General features: G+C 40.2%; 1 protein-coding gene across 1 annotated transcript in view; it reads right to left on the bottom strand.

The window, feature by feature from the left end:
• Positions 1-22,050, bottom strand: part of slc1a7b (solute carrier family 1 member 7b) — a 206,947-nt gene that overhangs the window by 40,031 nt on the left and 144,866 nt on the right. The window contains exon 3 of the mRNA XM_039812363.1: positions 5,658-5,873. Within this exon, the coding sequence (XP_039668297.1) occupies positions 5,658-5,873 (216 nt within the window). The remainder of the gene's footprint in view (positions 1-5,657; positions 5,874-22,050) is intronic.

Below are 22,050 nucleotides of genomic sequence, written 5' to 3'. Positions count from 1 at the left end.
TGTATACAGCTTTGCTATTATTGTTATTTTTAGCCCAATAACCAGTGTTTTAATCAACATTTATTCACAAGATCTTATCATGGTTTATATGTATTTATTTTAATGTTATTATGTTGGTCTTATTGCCACGGAAGCTGGATTGCTTTGTTGTTTATTGATATTTTTAAAACTATAACGCTACATCTATCAACACTTATTTAGATGTTATCATGGTATGCATTTCTTTATTTTAATAATATTATTTCGGTCTGAAATATATAATATATTATAGCATAGGCAGGCTAGGGGAACTCATATTAAATTTTGAAAAACCTCATAAAGGGGCTTTGTCACCAGCAACAACACGTTGCTCAGCTTTGTTCCAGTAAGTTATGCACCGTAATAACGTTTTAAAAAAATCAGCTGAAGACTCCGGAAGTGACGTAGTAATTACCGCTCGGCGGATAGGAAAGATACAAATACATAACATTTGTAATATTGATGTTTTTGTCTAATGTTGTATTTGATGATTCAAACAATGAAGATAACAATAATAATAAAATACAGTTTCATGTATTTGTCTCATGTACTGTTTGCGTGGTCGGCCGGCGGGCGGCGGCAATCTGAAATGGAATGAAGCCCATTCATGGCAGACGGCAGAAACACAGGAGCCGAACAAATCCAGCCAACCACCCCGGAAGAACTACAAGTACGCTAGCTTTGTAACAGGTTCTGGGGCGTGTTTGGAATCTGATATAGGCCACGTTTTAAAAGGTAATGTGAACAGCCAAACAAAAAATCAGATCTGAGCAAAAAAATCGGAATTAGGCATTAAGACTTGCGGTGTGAATGTATCTTAAATGATAACACACACTTTGAACACGGGCCTTCCAGCCAAAGGTGTTCAGGTCCATATGAACACCAAGGTGCCTATAGGAGCAGAGCTGATGAATTGGTTCATCATTTATGACCTCTGATACCCTCTGACTCATGTCACAACCTTTTCTTCAGTTTGTGAAATGGTTGAATGAGATTAGTGGCATTGCACTACTGCACACAGGTCTCTGTTTCAGCAGAATATGCAAAAGTAATTGTGTCTGTGTGCAGTATAGGCTGAGGTAGAAGTGTGCCAAAAATGGCAAAACACATGTTGTATATGTACACATACCTAAACAAAGCTATATACATCTTACTCTGAACAAAAACCATGGCAACAATCTGCTTATCCTTTTAATTTCCTGAAAATGCTTCCTAAAAACTAGTCCCTTCTTAATTTTAAAAAGGTAGTCTCTCGTAAAGACTACAAAGGTTAGGATAGATACAAGCTGTAACCACGGTGATTGATATGAGGATTCTCTGCTGAATATAATAATTAATATGTTAGGCCTACCATAAATTATTATTTCAAAAAAAGAATTTATTTAAAACAACTAATAATGCAGTGTGATGTTAAATCAAACAAACAAAACTTAAATATGCTATTTTTTTCCCTTTAGTCTTTGCTATTAACATTCATCAACTGCAAAATTAGAAAATTGCGTTTTTAAATAACGTTGCAATGGGAAAATTTTTTTTTTAAATGCTTCTCTTTGTAGGCCTAAATAGTTAATTTTTAGTTATTCACAACAGTACAAGTCAAAACAAATGCACATTTGTCAAACAAACCATAGAAAGTCGAAGTCATGCCCCTTCGGAAAAAATATGAACGGTAGTGAATGGGAAGAGGCAAATCATCTTTTGATCCCATTTGAATTGAACCATGGATTTCAAATATGATGTTCGTCAATTTAAAAGAATATTTTTCAACCGAAGAAAGTCTCAGTTAGCTGTAGGTTTGTCATATGACCACTTAGTTTTGAACTACATCTCTCGTCTTACACAATTTACATCACCTAGCTTGATGCTCAACTTGCTCGCTAGCTAGCTAGCTTAGCTCTGTTCCACAACACATGTATCGTTATCTTACCTGATGTGTTTTATCCAGTGAAGTGTTTTCAGCAGATAAGCAAAAGAACAAGCAAGATCCGCTGCTCATTTGAGTAACGTTACATCCCCGGTACGACACACACAGACATCGTAGCTGTGTGGATGTCATCCATGCGACATTGAAGTATGTAGTCTTTCTAATTACGTATTTTCACAGTCTTATACTTCAACAGTTTAACAATAAACTGAGACTTTCTTCGGTTGAAAGATTATCTTTTAACATCATATTTTTAATCCATGGCTCAATTCAAACGGGATCAAAAAATAATTATCATCTCTCCATTAACTCTTGTTCATATTTTTTTGAAAGATAGGTCAAATTGGCCGGAAGTAGAAAGGCGTGACTTCGGCTCTCTATTAGGCTGTATTTCTAAACACTGAACTGTAGTTTTTTATATAGTCCTAGTATTTTTCTGCGACAAGGTTCAATCAAAGTGTTAGCATAAAACACTTTTTTTTAATTATTGGTATTTTTATTGTATAAATTCTCACATAAAACATGCAGCAATCTTTCACAGACGCGGATCGGTAATTACTACGTCACTTCCGCAGTCTTCAGCTGATTTTTTTAAACGTTATTACGGTGCATAACTTACTGGAACAAAGCTGAGCAATGTTTTGTTGCTGGTGACAAAACCACTGATTAAATATGTACATTGAAGCGATACTGGCGTTAAAGACCCGCTGATCGCTGTCAGATTCTCTGATATGAATGCCCGCGTTGCACTGTGGCTAATGGGCTTAGACTGCGCCCCGCTTGGCCTGTGTTCTGTCTTAAAGCATACTATAATATTTCACCGGTAATAAAACCGAAATAATATTAAAATAAAGAAATGCATACCATGATAACATCTAAATAAATGTTGATAGATGTAGCGTTATAGTTTTAAAAATATCAATAAACAACAAAGCAATCCAGCTTCCATGGCAATAAGACTGAAATAATAAAATTAAAAGAAATACATATAAACCATGATAAGATCTTGTAAATAAATGTTAATTAAAACAGTGGTTACTGGGATAAAAATACCAATAATAGCATAGCTATTACGAAAGAATCGTGCTATGATAACAAAAGATGCTTTCCATTGAAATACATTAGTTTAAAAAATGTGATCCCATCATTTTAAATATTTAAAATATTGTGATGGTATCACGATCTAATAGATTTATTTTCGGTTGAAACAGCATATAGAGGAGCACTTCAATAACAACAACTCCCGCTGCATGTGAAAGGGGATTAGGACAATAACAGGTTAAAAGGACAGCTACACAGTCACAAGCCCCAGCAGCAACAACACTCTTCCAAACACACTGAACCAGTTGTTTACTCGCTTTGACCTTCAAAACCAAGATAGCGGCACCCATCCTGCACCAGCTGGGAAGGGCCAGGCCATAAAACTACATCAACATCAGGTCAGATCAACCCTGCGCAAAATTGACATCAACAAAGCGTCTGGACTAGATGGAGTCAAGAGTACTGAGGGTCTGTGCAGACTAACTAACATGTTTAACCTCTCACTAGAGCAGGCTGCAGTCCCCCCGTGCCTGCAGTCAGCTAGGAGCATCCGGTGCCCAAGAAGACAACAGTGACAAATATGAATGACTACAGATCAGTTGCTCTTATCCCCATCATTGAAAAGTGTTTTGAGAGACTGATCCTCCCCCACATAAAGAATGCCATCCCTGCTGATCTTGATAAACATCAGTTTGCATAACGGACCAACGAATCGGCAGATGGTGCCGTTACCACTGTTTTTAAGGTCACTTTTGCAACACTTGTGTTTTGCTATTTAAGTCATATATTTCCTAGTTGACTTTGTCTTTGTCCAGCTTACTTAACTTTGTTCTATTTATTCATTTTTTATGCACACTGCTGAAGAGCTGCTAAACTGATTTCCATTCTATCTATCTATCTATCTATCTATCTATCTATCTATCTATCTATCTATCTATCTATCTATACCGGCATAAATGGAAAACCTTTGGAAATGACAATGCACAGTCTGGTGAAATCACAGGTCTTTCCATTATTTGGATTTATACTTTTTAGGCTGTGGCAGTTGGGGCCGCAGGCAGTTAAGACCATGGATGTATAATAAAACCTAGATACAGCGTTCTAGGCGGCGCCCCCGTTTATTATTGTGAGAGTTGCTCAGTGGCCCATGAATCCAAAAAAGTTTAACTTTCACATATAAAATTACTCAGATGATTGGTGCTGCTTCTGCACTATGGGGCCCATAGAGCAGGCACACTAGAGACCTCTGCCGGCTGAGCCAGCTACTTCCAGTTTAATGCTCTGCTAACTTGAATGGGAATTAAATTATTTAATTTTGCGGCTCTCTAGACTTTCCAGATGCTATCGGACCAAATGGTCATTTTGCAGGGGTTGTGAATCTCAAAATAATGTATTCACTGATTTATAGACGGCTATTTTGCTATGTAAGTCTAGGGGAACAAGTCTTTTTGGGCCCTGTGGCATCACGTGACGGACACAGAAGTTGTAATTCCACTGTTTGGCTGCTATGTCAAATTTCCTGGGGGCCTGGTTGAGACAAATTCCACTTTCACACAGTGGTGAGTTAATTTTCCTATCCTCAATAGGGTCTATGGGTCATATGTTATTATCTTGTCAAAACTAAATACAGCAAAAATTGTAAAACCAACTAAAATAGCATAAATTTAGCATAAATTCACAGAGGCTGGATGGCAGCTTCATACATCCGCGTCCTTCTGTGGCTCTGATGGGACCTGACTAAAGTTTGAAAATACTTATGTCAGTAGTTATATGGACTTAGGCTTGCAGACAGGAAACCTGCATTATACAATAGGGGCATGGAGTTTGAAAGACTTGAGTTTCCTAATAGGAAGTGTAGCATGTTTTTAATCTTGAACCATTCAAAAGGTCAGGATGTCTTGGCCTGTGCTGCTTTGATTTTGACAATTCTTTTTTTAAATGTAGAAGTGCAATGTGCAATAACTGGAGTAACCTTTTAAATATATGATATCCTAATGTGCCAAACTAATTTCACAACAATGAACCCTGTACTTTAGATTCTCCCCAGCCCTGATTTGGAAACATTAGCTGACCCACTGCTCTCACCTGTTTACTCATTTACACAATTCTACATCTGAGTTATTTTGAAAATACCCCAGAATATTACAAGGTATTTCTTATTGGATTACAACTTTATCCTTTCCTTGAAATATATTATAACATTCTGACTTCTCGCTCATGAAATCCTGACTTTATTGTGGCCTCATAAAACTCTTAAAACAGTCACCTTATAATTAAATATATAATGTAAAAATATAAAATAATGTAATGTACACACTCTCACTCTCCTTTGATCTCATTATTTTTTAGTCCAATCCTGTATGTCCCTCTCTTCAGAATTCAGCTCCATACATCACCTTTAAACCCTGACAACACAAAATCCCCGTGCAGCTTTCAGTGGGTGCTGTTTCTGAGGAGGTTAGCTCACTGCAACCCTCCCAAGCCCCCCTGCTTATCATGCTTTCCCTGCCAAAAAGCATGTGCTCCACTTGTACTATTTCAGTACAACTAGCTGTAATTACCATGCATTGAGTGTTGCTCACATACAGTATGTTAAAATAATGAACTCGGAATCAGTTGTGTATAGTGTGTACATGTACCATGTACTGTAGTCAGATGGATGTTATGGTCATACCGGATAAGGTCCAGCAGAGCATCGGCAGAACTCATGATAGGCTTGCTGCTGTCCTCAGAGTCCTCTTTCTGGGCTGCTCCGCCTGGGTGGATGATGGAGACCATGATGATTCCCACTATCACGGCCACAAAGGTGGTCCACAGGTAATAGGAGACTGTGATCAGACCGAGCCGACTGGAACACTTGGCGTCAAGGGCTGCCAGACCCGACATCAAACTGGAAGAGGAAACATCCAAGTTAGACTAATAGTAAGTACTTTATTTTTTATAATAGATGTTGAACCATGTTATAGCAAATGTTTCAATGCAATCCATCAGTAAGCACTTTGACAATCAACTTATATTGACAATCTTGTGAGGTGCAAAATCATTAATTTTGAGAGAACAATCTCACAACAGATTCTTTTTGTAGCTCTTCTGGAATTTTCTATAATTTCACGTGATCTTCATAAACAGATCAAGTTTTTGTCTTTAAATTTCCATTTTTCTGAGACCAGCTGGTTTAGGTGGTGATGTAAGATTGTTTTTCCTAGTTTGTTTCCAATGTCCAATAATGTATCATGTGTCATTTACATGACAACTGAACAAACTTCATCTGAAGAGGATGATCATGTGATATAATCGAAAGCTCCAGAAAAACTACTACTGTGGTGCGGCTATTTCTCAACTGCTGTTTTGAGGCTGTCCTCCCCGAAAAAAACCACCCCATGGAAGCTTCAAGAATCTTATTACAACCCATATTTATCTTTATAGTGGCGGTAACCACTAGTGGTCATAGTAATTCACTCAAAAAGATAAAATTTCACCATTGTTGACTATGTTTTGTTTGTTTTTTTTAGATAAATTTTTTTATTACCATCATTTATCATTCAGACATACAGAATAAATTCCACAATATATGCCAGGTAGTATCAAATGGTGCACAGAACAGAGAAACACAAATTGAACAAGAACAAAAACCCTCTACCGCCCCCCACCCTCTGCGGTCTCGAAGAAAACAAAACAAACAAACAAACTGAATTCACACCTTGCCTAATCACTCTCCTCTAGTTCTTGTGGCGCTGAGGTCATTAGGTCTGATATTTGTGCTGCTGTGCTTTTTCATAGGTTGACAGTTGATGATTTGGCTTTGTTAATCCTTGCTGTAGAGAGCTCAAGCATAACTATGTCTAGGAAATACGCTAACCACTGTTTTATACAAAGCGTTATACAGCGCTGAGCTATCATTTTCTTGGTTGCAGTTGAGCCGGCTAGCCAAATCTTCCTCTGTCTCTCGACAGAGGAAGATTTAAAGTAATTTAAAGGTGTAATTTAAAGTCATCATTAAGTAACAAAACAATCGGGTCAGTAGGAATTAGATATCCTATCACATCAGATAGTATTGATGTTGTTTTATGCCAGAACCTGTTCACACTCCCAGACCATATGCAGGAAAGTTCCAGTTTGTTCAGGTTGACAGAATGTACAATAGGGAGTGGGAATGACTTTAGAGACATATCTTCTGAGGAGTCCAATATGTCCTATGGCATATATTGAAGTGGATATACTGGTGATTTGGGTTCTTGAAACAGTGGAAAATGTTGTCCCAAACTGCCTCCCAATTAACTGTGTTCGCCTCAGGGCTCAGCTCATATTCCCATTTCTTTACTAATGGGAGTTTTCCTGTGGATACTTGCAACAGCTTAGCATAAATCTTCAAAAGGTTTGTTACAAGACATTAAGTGTGTATTGTGCCATATTGGGGTATTCACGTGCCACTTATTGGTGTAGTGCAGGTGATCCTCAACCTGTTTAAAGTTGGCCAATGTGTTGGTGATAATGGGGCCATAGGTTAGCATACACTTTTTTGGACAAACACCTGCAAAGGCAGGGGTCTCATTTATAAAACTGTGCGTAGGATCCTTACTATAAGTGTACATACACCCAAAAGCCCAAAATGGCGTATGCAAAAAAGAGTCAGATTTATAAAACCGTGTGTACGCACACCTGTAAGCAATGTTCCTTTTACAAATCAGAGACTACCTACAAGCATGCGTACGTGGATCAGCCTCTTATCCCGCCCTGTACATGCCCATTTTTAACCATAAATAGTCAATGCAAAGCACCTCGTGAATGCTGATCAGTGTATGAATGACACTGGCAGTTGTTACACCATATCATGATGACTGGCAGAGAAAAAGCTAAAAACTTCTCAGACGTTCAGGAATTGCTGCAAATTGAATTATAATTTTGGCCTGTTCTTGCACAGTGTATGGAACCCTGATCTGTAGACATATATTAATAATACGTCCAAAACGGCAGGCATTACAGCACTCGGGGACAGCTTCGATATACCAGACGTATATAATAAGATTTAACAGAGCTATATATTATATCCAAACAAGCCTTAGTGATAGAAGTTGAAGATTATATATAATCTATTTTTTTTAAACACTTAGCTGTCTGACATTTCCCTCTGGAAACAGCCGGTTTCCCCCAGAGTGGCGAGGACCTGTATTTGACCCGGGATGGCACGGTTCCGGCATGTTGCCCTCTCTACTGGACTCAATTCAGTACATGGATCCAAGAGCTCAGCTTTAGAAAATCTAAATCGGCATATTAGCCAGTCATCGTCATGGTCCCTGAAGTCTCTTTTTCTCCTGATTCTTTTAGCGTAGTCCTCCTGCAGGGCCAGCAGTGCCATCATGCAGCATTTCGCACAGGTTCACTGCAGTATTTATATGTTTACAACAATTTGTGATTGTTAACACCTTGCCAACACAGCATCAACTAGTGGTATCCCCCACCCCGAGATACAATTTGAAGACGAAATAAAGTCTAATAGGCAAACACACTTTTCATCATGCAGATTTTGTCACAAACATTATTAAAGTTCGGACTGATAACGAGGACATTAAGGGTAACGATTGCACAAGAGCTTAACGGCTGTATTTTCAGACTTTGACATTTGATGATATATGCACAGTTTTAAAGACAGCTATTTAGTTATTTACACTGTGTTCTGCAGCTATCTAATGGTAGGGTATTTGATGCTATCCTGTATTCCATGCAGTCGGTCCATCCCCTCCTCCAGCACTCCGTAGCGGACAATGTGACGGCGAGACAGCGCCGATTAAATATTAACAAAAAAAATGTATTTAAGATTTGAGTTGGAAGTGTTTATGGAACAGTTATAACAAGTGCAAATAACACTGCTGGATTTCATCTTCATGGTAAGTGGATGATATGGAGTGAAAGAATGTGCGTGAGGCATCAATACTGGATAATATTAAGAGTAATCTTATCCCCCTTTACTCTCTGCAATCTGACTTCAGTTCACCACCTCACCATCTGTGTCGCCAATTCCTATTTTGTCTCCAAAATGTGCATACGCATGGGTCAGAGTTTGTGTGGAGGACCGCACATTCTCCCGTCAAGTTTTCTTTTTTTAAATCACAACCTTTGCGTGGGAAGTGGCGTACGCACATTTTCAGTCCCATTTTGTGCGTACGCCACGTTTATAAATGAGACCCCTGGTCTTGTAGTCTTAGACTTCCAATGAGGTTTTTGCTCTATTCCTCTCCATGGAATGCTAGATGAGGGGTCCATCCACACTCTGAGGGCCTGTAGCTGAAAGGCCTTGTGATACATTTTAAAGTTGGGGAGGGCCAGGCCTCCAGTGTTTGTGGTACGTTGTAAGGTCGAATATTTTAGCCTAGGTTTTTTATTGTTCCAAATATACTGCCGAATTAAAGTATCAAGTTTCTTCCAGAAATGTATTAGTGGGGGTAAGGTGATAATTGAACTTAAGAAATTCACACGGGACGCTATGTTCATTTTAACAACAGCAATCCTGGACTGTAGTTATGCCGGCAGCACAGACCAATTGGCCAGATCCCTTTGAACATTACATAGTTTCATAGTTGTCCTGGACCACTCATTGTAGTGATGCATGTATGGTGATTCCCAAATATGTAATTTTGCTTTGGGTTGGTATTGTACCACTAATAGCTGATGTCACATGCCTGTGGTTCAATGGAAGAAAATTTGATTTATTCCAATTAATTTTATAGCCGGAGATTGAGCCAAATTAGTTGAAGATCTTAAGAATTTTTAGAATAGAGTCCTCAAGATCAGAGATGTACAACAAAATATCATCAGCGAATAATGATATTGAGCTGCTATTGGATTTAACCTGGACATTACACATTTTATTTTGCCTTATGGCTTGGGCTAACGGTTCAAGAGAGATCACAAATAGCATGGGGGAGAGCAGACATCCCTGTTGAGAGTCCCGCTCAAAGGAAAATGGCTGAGAATGCAAGCCATTGGTTAGCCATGGGATTCGCTTATAAAGTACGCACCATGTCAATAAATTTGGCCCCCAAACCAATCCTCTTCATTACTTGCAACAAGTAGTTCCACTCTAGGCGTCCACTGATAAAACTGCTGCCTGTTGTGGTTAGTGGGGGATAGAGGACCCAAATGCAGGGAGAGGCAGGCAGGCAGGAGATGGTTTGAACTTCAGGATTTAATATAACAAAAAACTGCAGTACAGAGACTGGAAAAACTCACAAAGTCACACAGGGAGAAATCAAAAGCAACGGCAACAGGCGATAACATGCACAAGCTGACGGGCAAAACACAGGCAGAAACAAACACAAAATGATCTGACAAGAGACAAAGGGAACACAGAGGTTAAATACATGAGGTAATGAACAAACGAGGGACAGGTGATACAACAGGTGAAACACATCAGGGCGGGGCAGGACAATCAGACAAGGCAGGAAAACACAGGAAGTAGAACTAGAAGAGACAAGACAGAAAACCAGAATTACACAATAAAACAGGAAACAAAACCGGAATGCACAATACAAACAAGAATACACAGCTAAAACAGGATAAACAGAAACACAATGAACAAGGGAATAAGGAACAGAAATATACACAACAAAGAACAGGAATATAAAAAACCAGAGAACAATATACAAAACAGGAAACCTACAAAATAACGACAGGCAACAGAAATGTCCAAAACAGGCAACAGAAATGTCCAAAACCACAACACTGCCATTGTTGGGAGGTTTTTGGCTTCTTCTATTACATGAAATAGTCTGCACACATTGTCTGCAGCATGACGCTTTGCTATAAAACCTGATTGGAGGCTGATGGTCCTGAAATTTGAGCAATCCGTAAGATCTTTGTCCTTTTTGGGTATAACAGAAATTAGCGCAGTGTTGGTTTGCTGGTGGAAAGTACCCATCTCTATGGCTGAAGTTAGAGCTTGTAAAATGGTAGGTCCTAATATGTCAAAATACTGTAGAAGTTCTGATGGAATTGCATCCAACCCTGGCATTTTCCCTCAAGGAGAGGCAGATTTAGTTCTCTTAGAAACTCCTGGCACTGCGTTGGATCTGGATTGCAGGAGGACTCATACAACTTTGAATAGAAGGATTGAAAAGTGGCGCTTATATCCTTAGGATTTGTTGAGATACCTCGGTCTGTGCGGATGCTGTTGATAGTAGCTCTGGATTCGCTTTGTTTTAATTTCAGAGCAAGCAATTTGCTTGGTTTACAGCCATTAAAATAATAATATTGCCTCACTCTGTGCATTATGAATTTAGCTCTTCTTCTTAGCAGATCATTTAGCTCTGTTCGACTTGTGACTCGAAGAGTATGTGTAGATTTAGAAAAACAAGTCTTAAGAGACTGCTCTAAAGATTTACAGCGTTCTTCCAACTCCGCAATTCTTGCCTCTCTTTTCCTCTTCAAGTTGACCACGAAGGAAGATGTGAAATCTCTAATAAATCCTTGAGTTGCCTGCCAGGTAAATGCAGGGTCAGAAACGGTCGGTGTTGATTGATATAAACTCAGCCAGTTTAGCTCTAAATTCTGCATCAAAAGCTGTGTTCTAGAGAAGGGAGTTATTAAATTGCCACCTCCTAGATCTTTCTCCTAATATATCACAATGGAATGTGGTTATCAGCGCATTGTGATCAGACAGAATTGCTGGTTCTTTTGATATTGTGTGGAATATTGCCATAAGCTCACTGGAGCACAAAATATAATCAATGCGGGAGTGGGTGAGGTGACGTGTGGAAAAGAAGGTGTAATCCTTGCTAGTAGGGTTGTGCATCCTCCATATATCTGTAAAATGGTGGGATTCTACAACTGCTTTAAACATGTCGGATATATGTTTTGGGACTTTCGTGTGATTGACCCCTGATCTATCCTGATTTAAATCTAGTACCGCATTCATGTCTCCCCTTATAATTATGGCATTATATATGTGTCACATTCCTGAGCGAGTAATTGTATGTTTTGAGCACAGAGTACTATATTTTGCAAGCACTTTATATTGCATTTTGAACAGAAATTAACACTCGCAAAAAATAATTTAGTTTGAGTAAACAAAAACCTATTTCCTGCACAATAAATTTATTTGCATGTATTTCTCTGCTCGCAGGTAGGGTTGGGCGATGTCCCCTAAATTGGCAGTTGACGATGGTTACAGTAAAACATTGTGATGGACGAAGATATCGTCGTCGGGCCCGGGGTGGGGGGGTAGCGGTAGCTTTACGTAAATATTTTTTCCTACTACTATGGGCCAACAGTTAACATAGAAACGATTAGAGATACATTTAAATGCCCTCTGTAAATGGTGCCCTGCTGGTAGGTTTTACAACATGACCTACTTTCACTTAACTACGGTGCAGTAAAATCAATCAGATGTCCGTGATCTGCGTAACGACAGTACAGTGGGACGTCTGCCTTCAACAGAGCGACAGTAATAACCTAACATACCATCATTACTGAGTTTAAACTACATTCACGGTTATGTTTGCACTGAATAACGCATTCAATAAACAGAAACATAACTCTTGCAGCGCACATGAACAGATGCGCAATATTAGCTCACACATAAAATAGCACCCTCGTGAATTAGCCTGTTGCTAACGTACATTCATAAATCCTGCATAACATCGTCCCGTACCTACAGGACCTCAGACTTACTTATTGATGCACGCACACAGACAGTAGTGTCGGCAAACTCGGTCCAATGAGGGGAGAAAGGAAAGTGTGATAGCGCTCCACTTTTAACGCTTTTTTCTCTCTCACTCGAGACCGCTGTGTCCAACGTTAGAAGGTAGAGCGAGCTACAGCTGACAGGGAGAGAGAGAGAATGTATCACTACAGCCAATCTTGTCTTTGTGTCTTTGCTAGTTTAAGACCGACGCACTTGTCAATTTCCCGTCCAGCGCCCGCGATTAGGATTAGTGTGTTTGACCGGGGGGGGGGGAAGACACATCACGATGGTTGCTCTCCATCGTGATGTCGGGCAGCCATCACGATGGACAATGATATCGTCCATCGGCACAACCCTACTCGCAGGTAGACGCTGCTATGCTCCGGTCATGTCTCCCTCGCTCTCAACCTCTTCTCTCTGCACGCTCAACTCTAGATACACTCGCTCAGATTTTCACAGCGTTACAAGTGTGCCACAAAACCAACCAATCACAGAATCAAAAGGTCAATTCTGATTGGCTATTCGTCTTCAATTAGATCGCAAGTAGCCGGAAACACCTATCTACAGGGAAACAGTCTTTGACACAACACCTGCAGTGATTCACCAGCAAGGGGTATCTCTGCTGTAGCCAGTGGGTACTTGGAAAGACTGTGGAGCATCTTAACTAATCCAAATAATAATTGAATTATGATTGATTTAAAACACTATGGGCCCTATCTTGCACTCAGCGCAATTGCCTTTGTACACCGACGCATGTATCATTCCTATTTTGCACATGACGCACAGCGGACTTTTCCTCCACAGACGCACGTCGGTAAATTAGGGAATGTATTTGCGCTCCCGGGGGCGGTTCACCAAAAAGAGGAGGCGTGTTCAGGCGCAAATGTTACGTAGTCCTATTTTGCAGTTTCAGAAAACAATTCCGCCACTGACCAGGAAAAACCTGGTCTAAAGTCAGTGGCGCTAGTCTAAAGTCAGTAGCGCGTTATTCAGATGCTATTTTAGGGACGAATGCTTGGCCATAATGTAGTGTGTGCACAACGCGCATACACTTCTCTCATCTACAGTTCCCATTTTTGAAAACCATACATAATTACAAAGAAAAATATTACTGAAAATGCGCTTCAGGTGTTTGGATAGGTCAGGAGGCACTTTACAGTACAGTCCTCAAAAAGTCGCAGCATTCTTTGTGGCTTGTTGTGTTTTACACAACATTTCCATGAATCATGGATGTGTTGATGACATAAATGAGGAAATATTAGAGGACTTAAGGAGACGTGATGTTGAACTACGGTGGGATTGGACACTCCGCGGAATCTGGTGAATCTGGTAGTGTCGCGATGCGCTCCTGGTGGAGCGGGTGGACGGAGATAGAGTGGGGGGAGGAGGAAGGGGCACAACAGGTGCAGGTGGTGCGTTTGGAGGCCCATGCTCCATGGCTGCAGCAATCCTCTCCAGACTTGAGGAGATGCGCCCGAGAGGCCGCAGCAACATCGCCACCTGGCCAAGACGGGCATTTGTTACTTTGCCGCATCCCGGACAGCTCCCGCTGGTGTGCGCCAGGCAAATCCGCCGTCATAATAGCAATCCGCCACGGAACAATACGCCTGCTCTTAAAGGGAATGTGAGATGATGCTCTGATTGGTTATTTTCACGTTACGCCCAAACCACACCTAGCTACTTCAGACCAATCCATTTAAGATTTGTGTCGGGCGCAAGAGTCATTTATCCCGCCGGTATAATAGCAACAGCGCCAGAGATCCGCCCACAAAGCTACTTGCGTTTGGTGTTTCACACTTGCGTTTCAGATCGTTAAAATAGGGCCCTATATCAACTAAAACAGCTTAACACATATGTTTAAACATACAGCGAAGTAATCAATGGTAGAAATAAATAGCTAAAAGTGGCCTACTGACTTAGCTAACAGTTGAAATGATTAGCTAATGGATGACTTTTGAAACATTAACCACACTTCAAGTAAAAGGCCTAGCTAGTAGAATTTCTGACCAAATCAACCTAAATGTTTACAGTTCAATTGCATGGAAATGTAAGAATATTCACTTTAATTTGATAAATAGCGTGAACACATTGGGAATTGATAGGGCGGGGTATGTGAGTTTATATGACAGGGCTGTGGGGGCACTGATCTACAGTATTTTATATTATTGACGACCGGTATATCACAGACATGACTTAATAGTTGTGTTAATCACAATACCGTTATTTGAATTACATATCTCCGTGTGTGACTAACGTCATCCTTCACAAGCAATCTAACATTAGCCCAGCATGGACAAAGTCTATGCATCCAACATATTAATCCGAACACAACTAAAATGTCACAATACAGCCACTTGTAAGAAGTTTGTAATACTGGTCACATAGTTATCGTGTTTTATTAACCTTAATTCTGTTTGCCAAGGCTATATTTTAGTGGCTTGCAAAGCTATCCGTTGCTAACGCTAACGTTATCTAGCTAATTTATGTCAAAAAGCAGTAGCTAGCTAACTAACGTTACTGCCAAGATATGGTTTCATTTGAAGACAGTGTAAACACATGACAACACTTGACGAGTCTTAGAACACCTCTCTGGTCTCTAGTGAAACCATATCTTGGCAGTAGTTAGCTAACATTTCTGCTTTTTTAGATAAATTAGCGTTATCAACGGATAGCTCCTTCGCAAGCTAATATACTGTAGCAACATAATTCAGGTTAATAAAATACGGTAATTTAACCAAAGTATTAAAAACTACTTACATGTGACTAGTGTGACAGGCGTACTGCTGTTCAGTCTCGCCTTGCAAGACCTAACTTAACTACAGTGCTGCGAGGCCTGTTCAGATGACATGTCGGCTGCTGTGTGTGAGCTAGATTGCTTGTGAAGGATAATAGTCACACAAGGAGATATGAGTCAAACAATACGGCATTACACTAAAAAAAGGAGAATGGCCAACTCTTGGATTTATGTAAGCATCTTGGGTGTATTTAACACAATTGGCTCATGTTTTAAAGTTAAACGTAAGTATATAGTGTAGAAACTACATCGTATGCAGAGAGGGTACATGAATTTGTTCAAATCATGTTGGGATGAAGTGAGTCAATAAAGTAGCAATGTTAATTATCGTGATACCGCACGCGATCTCGTCTTGCGCGCACATTGTTGGTAGAAGAAGAAGGCAAGCAACCGTCATGTCCAAGGGCTCGCAGGCTATGCTCGCAGAACGGTACGCCACGTCACTATTCGGTCAGTAAGTCTGGATTTTCTAATTAAATATTGTTGAAATCTCAGCCAAATGTAGTTTAATGTCTTGAGAGTCACTACAAAACGTTAACGTTAAATAAGTGCCGTTGATCAGGATATATCCTTTAATGCCAATCTAAAACAAACCTCAAGAACAGCCTTTTTTCATCTTCGTAACATTGTCAAAATTAGGAATATCCTGTCTCAAACGCGCGTGAAAAACTAGTCCATGCATTTGTTACGTCCAGGCTGGACTATTGTAATTCCCTACTGTCAGGTTGCTCAAATAAGTCCCTTAAGACTCTCCAGCTGATCCAGAATGCTGCAGCGCGTGTTCTCACAAGAACTAAGAGAAGAGATCATATTTCACCTGTATTAGCTTCTCTGCACTGGCTTCCTGTTGAATCCAGGATTGAGTTTAAAATCCTTCTCTTGACCTACAAAGCTCTAAATGGTCTAGCACCATCATATCTAGAAGAGCTCCTAATACCCTATTGTCCCACTAGAGCACTGCGCTCCCAGAATGCAGAGTTACTGGTGGTACCTAGAGTCTCTAAAAGTAGAATGGGAGCCAGAGCCTTCAGTTATCAGGCTCCTCTCCTATGGAACCAGCTCCCGATCTGGGTTCGGGGGGCAGAAACTGTAATCGCTTTCAAGAATGAACTTAAAACTCTTCTATTTGATAAAGCTTATAGTTAGGGAGTGAGGAGTTGCAGTGCTCACCTAACTGGCCCACCTGCTTCTCTTCATAATTGTTAGATTAATATTACATAACAAAGTAGAGGGAGGCAGGCCAGCCAAGCCCGATCCGGCAGGGGGTGAGTCCTAAGCCCGAAAAAGCTACCTCTCCTTATGACCTGTCTCTCTTAGTTACGCTGTTATAGTTACGCTGTTATAGTTCTAGACATAGATATAGAACAATAGATATGACATGTAATTCTGACTTGCCATTCCAGGATGGAAGCACTTGGCAGCCATCTTACCAGGGTTAAGTTTTAGAATTGCTTCCATTGGAATCAATGGGGAAAGAGACTCATGTTGTCTTTATTATCCTTATATTTTTCTACCAATACATCAATAGTGGTTTTAATTCAAAGTAATGACTGTAAGACAACTGTGCCTTTCTAGAAAGAAACAAAAAATAGAGATTTGGGTGGAATTTTGATTGATATAGCTCCAAGAGAACAAGTAATTCGTTCAATTATGAAGATAATCTCATAATTTTGCATTTATATTGCAGCTAATAATTTATTTTTTTCAATTTTGCATGAACTTAATATGTAAAAACTGTCTTTGGTATTCTGAATGGCTAATATACATTAAACAATATTTTTTAATGTCAATCTCAACTATAAGACCACATTTCCCATCAACCCCGCTACTTCCTGTTTAGCGTTTGTTTTCTTACTGTCAGCTGGCCGGCGTGGAGTTTGTTTTGACGATGAGCGGAGTAGTTGAAGAGCCTCGCTAGCTTCAATGAGTCTTTGTTGATAAAGACTATAATGACTTCACCAGAACTGCTGATGGACTTGTCGCAATTTTCATTGCGCTAACGTTATGGAAATTACATTTACGATAGTAATGCGGAGACTTGCTGCTGAAGTAGGAAGTCTTTCTGGACGTTACTTTACCTCGTCAAGACATGGATTATTAAGTTTTAATTTGCTTTACTGAAAGGAAAATCGTGTAAAGGCATGAGGTAAACTGATAACAATAGATGTTAATATATGATGACTGACAGCAGGATTCAACATGGCTAATGTTTGGGGAGCTAACGTTAGCTGGTGAAAATGTAACGTTAAGTGCGGCTGGTCTGTTAGGCTCCGTGTTGCTGGATGTGGCTATGTTGATTTGTGTAACGTAACTTTACTCTATGTGTAACGTTACAGTACTTGTCGTTAAATTTAATTTAACTGAAAACTTAACACAGATTGAGTGAAATCAGCCGCAGCAGTCTATGTATGTATGTCAATATTAACGACGTGTTAAAAAAACTGTTATAACGTTAACGTTACTAAATGTCTTATTTGAGGTAAAAAATCAATCTGTTTGCTGTTCATAAATGATGTTAAGAGCTAGCTAGCAATCACCATTAACTGACATCTCAGCCGGTCTGTTAACAGTTGCTAGGCAACGTAACTAGCTAGCTAGCTAGTTCACCAACTTTTCTGTATTTATAGTTAAAAAAAGAAGAGAAAAAATACTCTATCTTCTCCTACTGACGTGTGGAAAGTGATGGCAGCCTCCTGGTCTCTTTGGTCCTTCTGGTAAAGCAGTTAGGTGCTGCACAGCTGATAACCATACTTGCTGCCATAGGTGACAATTGTAAACAGTACCCTAGTAAGATGGCGGACAGTTATGCCATAAGTTATGACGTCATGTCATATCTATTGTTCTATTCTATTGTGCTTGTTACTAATCCTAGCTTCTGGGGAGTTTACTCCCCGGAGTCCTTATGTTTTTCCCCCCAGCGTATTTCCTTGGAGAACGTTGGCACCAAGATCCTGGTTCCAACTGTCGCCGTGGTCCTGCTGCACTCCCTGCTGAGCTCAGCGGTGCACTGCAATGTCATGCTGCGTCCTGCTGAACCCTGCTGCTTCCGGCGGAACCCTGCAGCTTCCCGCTACATCCATCCATGCTGTGCTGGGCCACGCTACATCCTGTAACGCCCTGCAGCGCCCTGATATGACATGAACTATTACAACTACCATTGAAGTCACTGTTCCATTATTAATGTGACTACTATTGCCACTGTTCATCACACCCCCAACCGGCTCGTCAGACACCGCCTACCAAGAGCCTGGGTCTGTCCGAGGTTTCTTCCCAAGAGGGAGTTTTTCCTCGCCACTGTCGCACTGCTTGCTCTTGAGGGACTTATTGTAATTGTTGGGGCTTTGTAAATTATAGAGTGTGGTCTAGACCTACTCTATCTGTAAAGTGTCTCGAGATAACCTATGTTATGATTTGATACTATAAATAAAATTGAATTGAATTGAATTGAATTGACTGTTCAGTTTACATTGTGTGTTAACTGCACCGTGAACATTGCGTTAGTGAGATTTGGCCATCGAGCAGCCTCTGCTAATGTTATCAGCTGCATTAAGTTAGTGACGCCGCCCCCAACACCGGGTAATGAGACCATGAGCAGACTTAGAGGAAATTCAAACAAAAACGGACACGTTAACTGGTGTCTGCTCTGTCTGAAGCACTGGTAGCAATAATCACGTAGCTAGCTAGCTAGCTACATAATGGAAACTCTCTTTTTTTTTGGGACACAAGCTGCTGGCTTTGCATAGCCCAGTGTTTGAACATGGAACAGTCTCTGTTCTCATCAGAGAAGTCACATTCATTATTTGATATTTTACAATGGTTTATGCAGTGTACCTAAATAAAGTTGCCAGTGAGTGTACATCTAATGTATGTTTATTGAAATACAGCTTTGTAATGCCTAGATTATTTTTTCCTGTTTTGCTGCAGAGTGACAGACAAACTCAAGTCCGCATATGGAGTCAGCTGATGCATCGTGGGCTCAAGTTTTTGTGGTGAGACCAGGACGTTGTATTTGCTCTTATAGTTACCGTAATTATAATGCATTACAGATTTTAATGAATTGCTCAGCACTTGCATACACACACTGGCCACCTCATTTATACATCTGTGCAATCTAATACAACAACTCTGTCATAGGTTAAACTTTTACCTGTGTATATTGTCAGACAGGTGATTCGTGTAATTAGCTTAGCTAGCTGGTATGGTCTACTTGAGTGGACTATTTTGTGTTTCTGAGCGTTTCAGATATTTTGCCCCAGTCATGTATGGAAACAGATTGGACAAAATATTAGAAAAATGTTCAATAGAGTACACTCTATCACACTGTTATTAATTCTAAGTATAGCTATCATTTATCTAACCTTTTGCAATCAGTGTCGTAGTTAATGTGTTCATGTGTAAAAGTAATGCTCAACTTCATTAAGATGTGTTTCCAAATATTCCATAGCAGAGCGGAGATGATTAACCATGCACAGTGCACTCCATGATATGGCGGGCAGGTGTAGATTTGATGTTAGAAATGTCTTCTAAAATCTGTGGGCTGTGCCGTTATTTAAAATAATTTCATGTTGTTTCAGATAAACGCGGCGTTTAAGTGCATCACAACCATGCCTCTACAATCAAGGTTTCTGTCGCAGCTTGACCTTCTCTCTGAAAGATTGCTGAGTGTTTGCAAAGCGACCGGGGGAGCAGAGCAAAAAGCTGAAAGACATAGCTGCCATGATGACTGTAAGAACTTTTTAACTCTAAATTGTTTAACTATAAAGTGGATATGCATTGCATTAGGTCAGTAAAAGATTTATATGCATCCATTGCAAAGCTCAAATCCCTTTACCTGTGAGTACTGATTCCACAGAAAGGACCCAGTCATTTTTATCATGCATTCACTGTCCCACTGTGAGAAATGTATCTTTTTGGATACAGGGATGACATTGATGCCAACACTTCAAATTTGTGAATCTAGCGAAATCTTCCTACACTGCACTGACCCTCATCTGACAAGGGCAGAATTGGGACTGTGATACAGCCCTGGAATAAATCCAGTTTAATGATAAAAATCATCCAGGAACATGAAAACAACTTCCAGAAAAAAATGAGGATGAGAATTCAATCTTTACCTTTGTTTGTAAAGCTTGAAGGCTCCTCTTCATTTGATCTGGAATAATTTTTTCTTTTCTTCAGAAAATGACCATGAATGGCAGCATGGCAGGGCATTCTTTGGCTGTAGTAATACGCTATGCTGCTTACATGGGTTTAAATAAACTATAGCATTAGAATTGCTGCATTCAGAAGCGCTCAGTTTTTTTAGTTTTTTTTTTTTATAAGAAATGTTTTATCTTTAACCATGACATGACTGAGGCCACTGCACTGAGTGCCATTGAGAAAACAACAGTGGGAATCTACGTCACCAGAGAGACGCCAGGCAATGACTTTTCTGATGTTGGCATCATCATCGAGGGTGTGGTGGGTCTTCTTCAAGATCTGGATAATGTGGCCCTTGCAACAGCCTTGCTGTTTGGACTTTTTTACTCTTTGAACATGAGGTATCCGTCATAGCTCCGCTACACTTTCGAAGTGATTCAAAAGGTGTTAATGGAGTTGGATGTGACTCAGCCCAAAGCTTAAAAACAAAACTGCTCCAGTAAGGAGAGCTCACTGTTGTTGTGCACGTGAGGCTTGAGGTTGAATTTCCAGATGAACAATCAGCAACCCACAACAAATCACAGCATCCATTGTTAAGTCCACCAACAAAAAAGAAAGTGTTAATCGGTTTATACTTCACCAAGTGTTTATTCCTTAAAGGTGCTCTAAGTGATGTGACGCATTTTTTAGGCAACAACATTTTTTGTCACATACAGCAAACATCTCCTCACTATCTGCTAGCTGCTTGTCCCCTGAACACACTGTAAAAAAACACGGTCTCTGAAGACAGCCCAAGCTCCACAAACTGCAACAAAAATAAACTGCGCCAACCTGCACCACGAACCATAACAAACAATTTTCCAGCCAATAACCGACAAGAAAGAGCTGGTTGAGTCATGAATACGCATTGTGGAAGTAGCCTATGTGCTAACGCTACTGCAGTGATGGCTCAACCAGCTCCTTCTTGTCGGTTATTGGCTGGAACACTGTTTGTTATGGTTCGTGGTGCAGGTTGGCGCAGTTTGGTTTTGTTGCCGTTTGTGGATGGGCTGTCTACAGAGACAGTGTTTTACAGTGTGTTCAGGGGACAGGCAGCTAGCAGATAGTGAGGAGATGTTTTTTACAGTGTGTTCAGGGGACAGGCAGCTAGCAGATAGTGAGGAGATGTTTTTTTACAGTGTGTTCAGGGGACAGGCAGCTAGCGGATAGTGAGGAGATGTTTTTTTTTACAGTGTGTTCAGGGGACAGGCAGATAGCAGATAGTGAGAAGATGTTTGCTGTATGTGACGAAAAATGTTGTAGCCTAAAAAATGTTCCACATCACTTAGAGCACCTTTAACTGCCATGTGGACAGTGCCAGTTTTTTCCCTCTTCCTCTCCTCTACAAGTTCTCTGATTGGCAGCATTCTTCAATCTTAAGTTTCTATTTCTCTTTACAAGTGAAGAGATGGAGAA

This window comes from Perca fluviatilis, chromosome 9 (genome assembly GCF_010015445.1).
Source record: "Perca fluviatilis chromosome 9, GENO_Pfluv_1.0, whole genome shotgun sequence".
Taxonomy (NCBI): Eukaryota; Metazoa; Chordata; class Actinopteri; order Perciformes; family Percidae; genus Perca; species Perca fluviatilis.
Note: the sequence above shows the minus strand (reverse complement) of the source record. Positions and strands in the feature narration are given on the sequence as shown.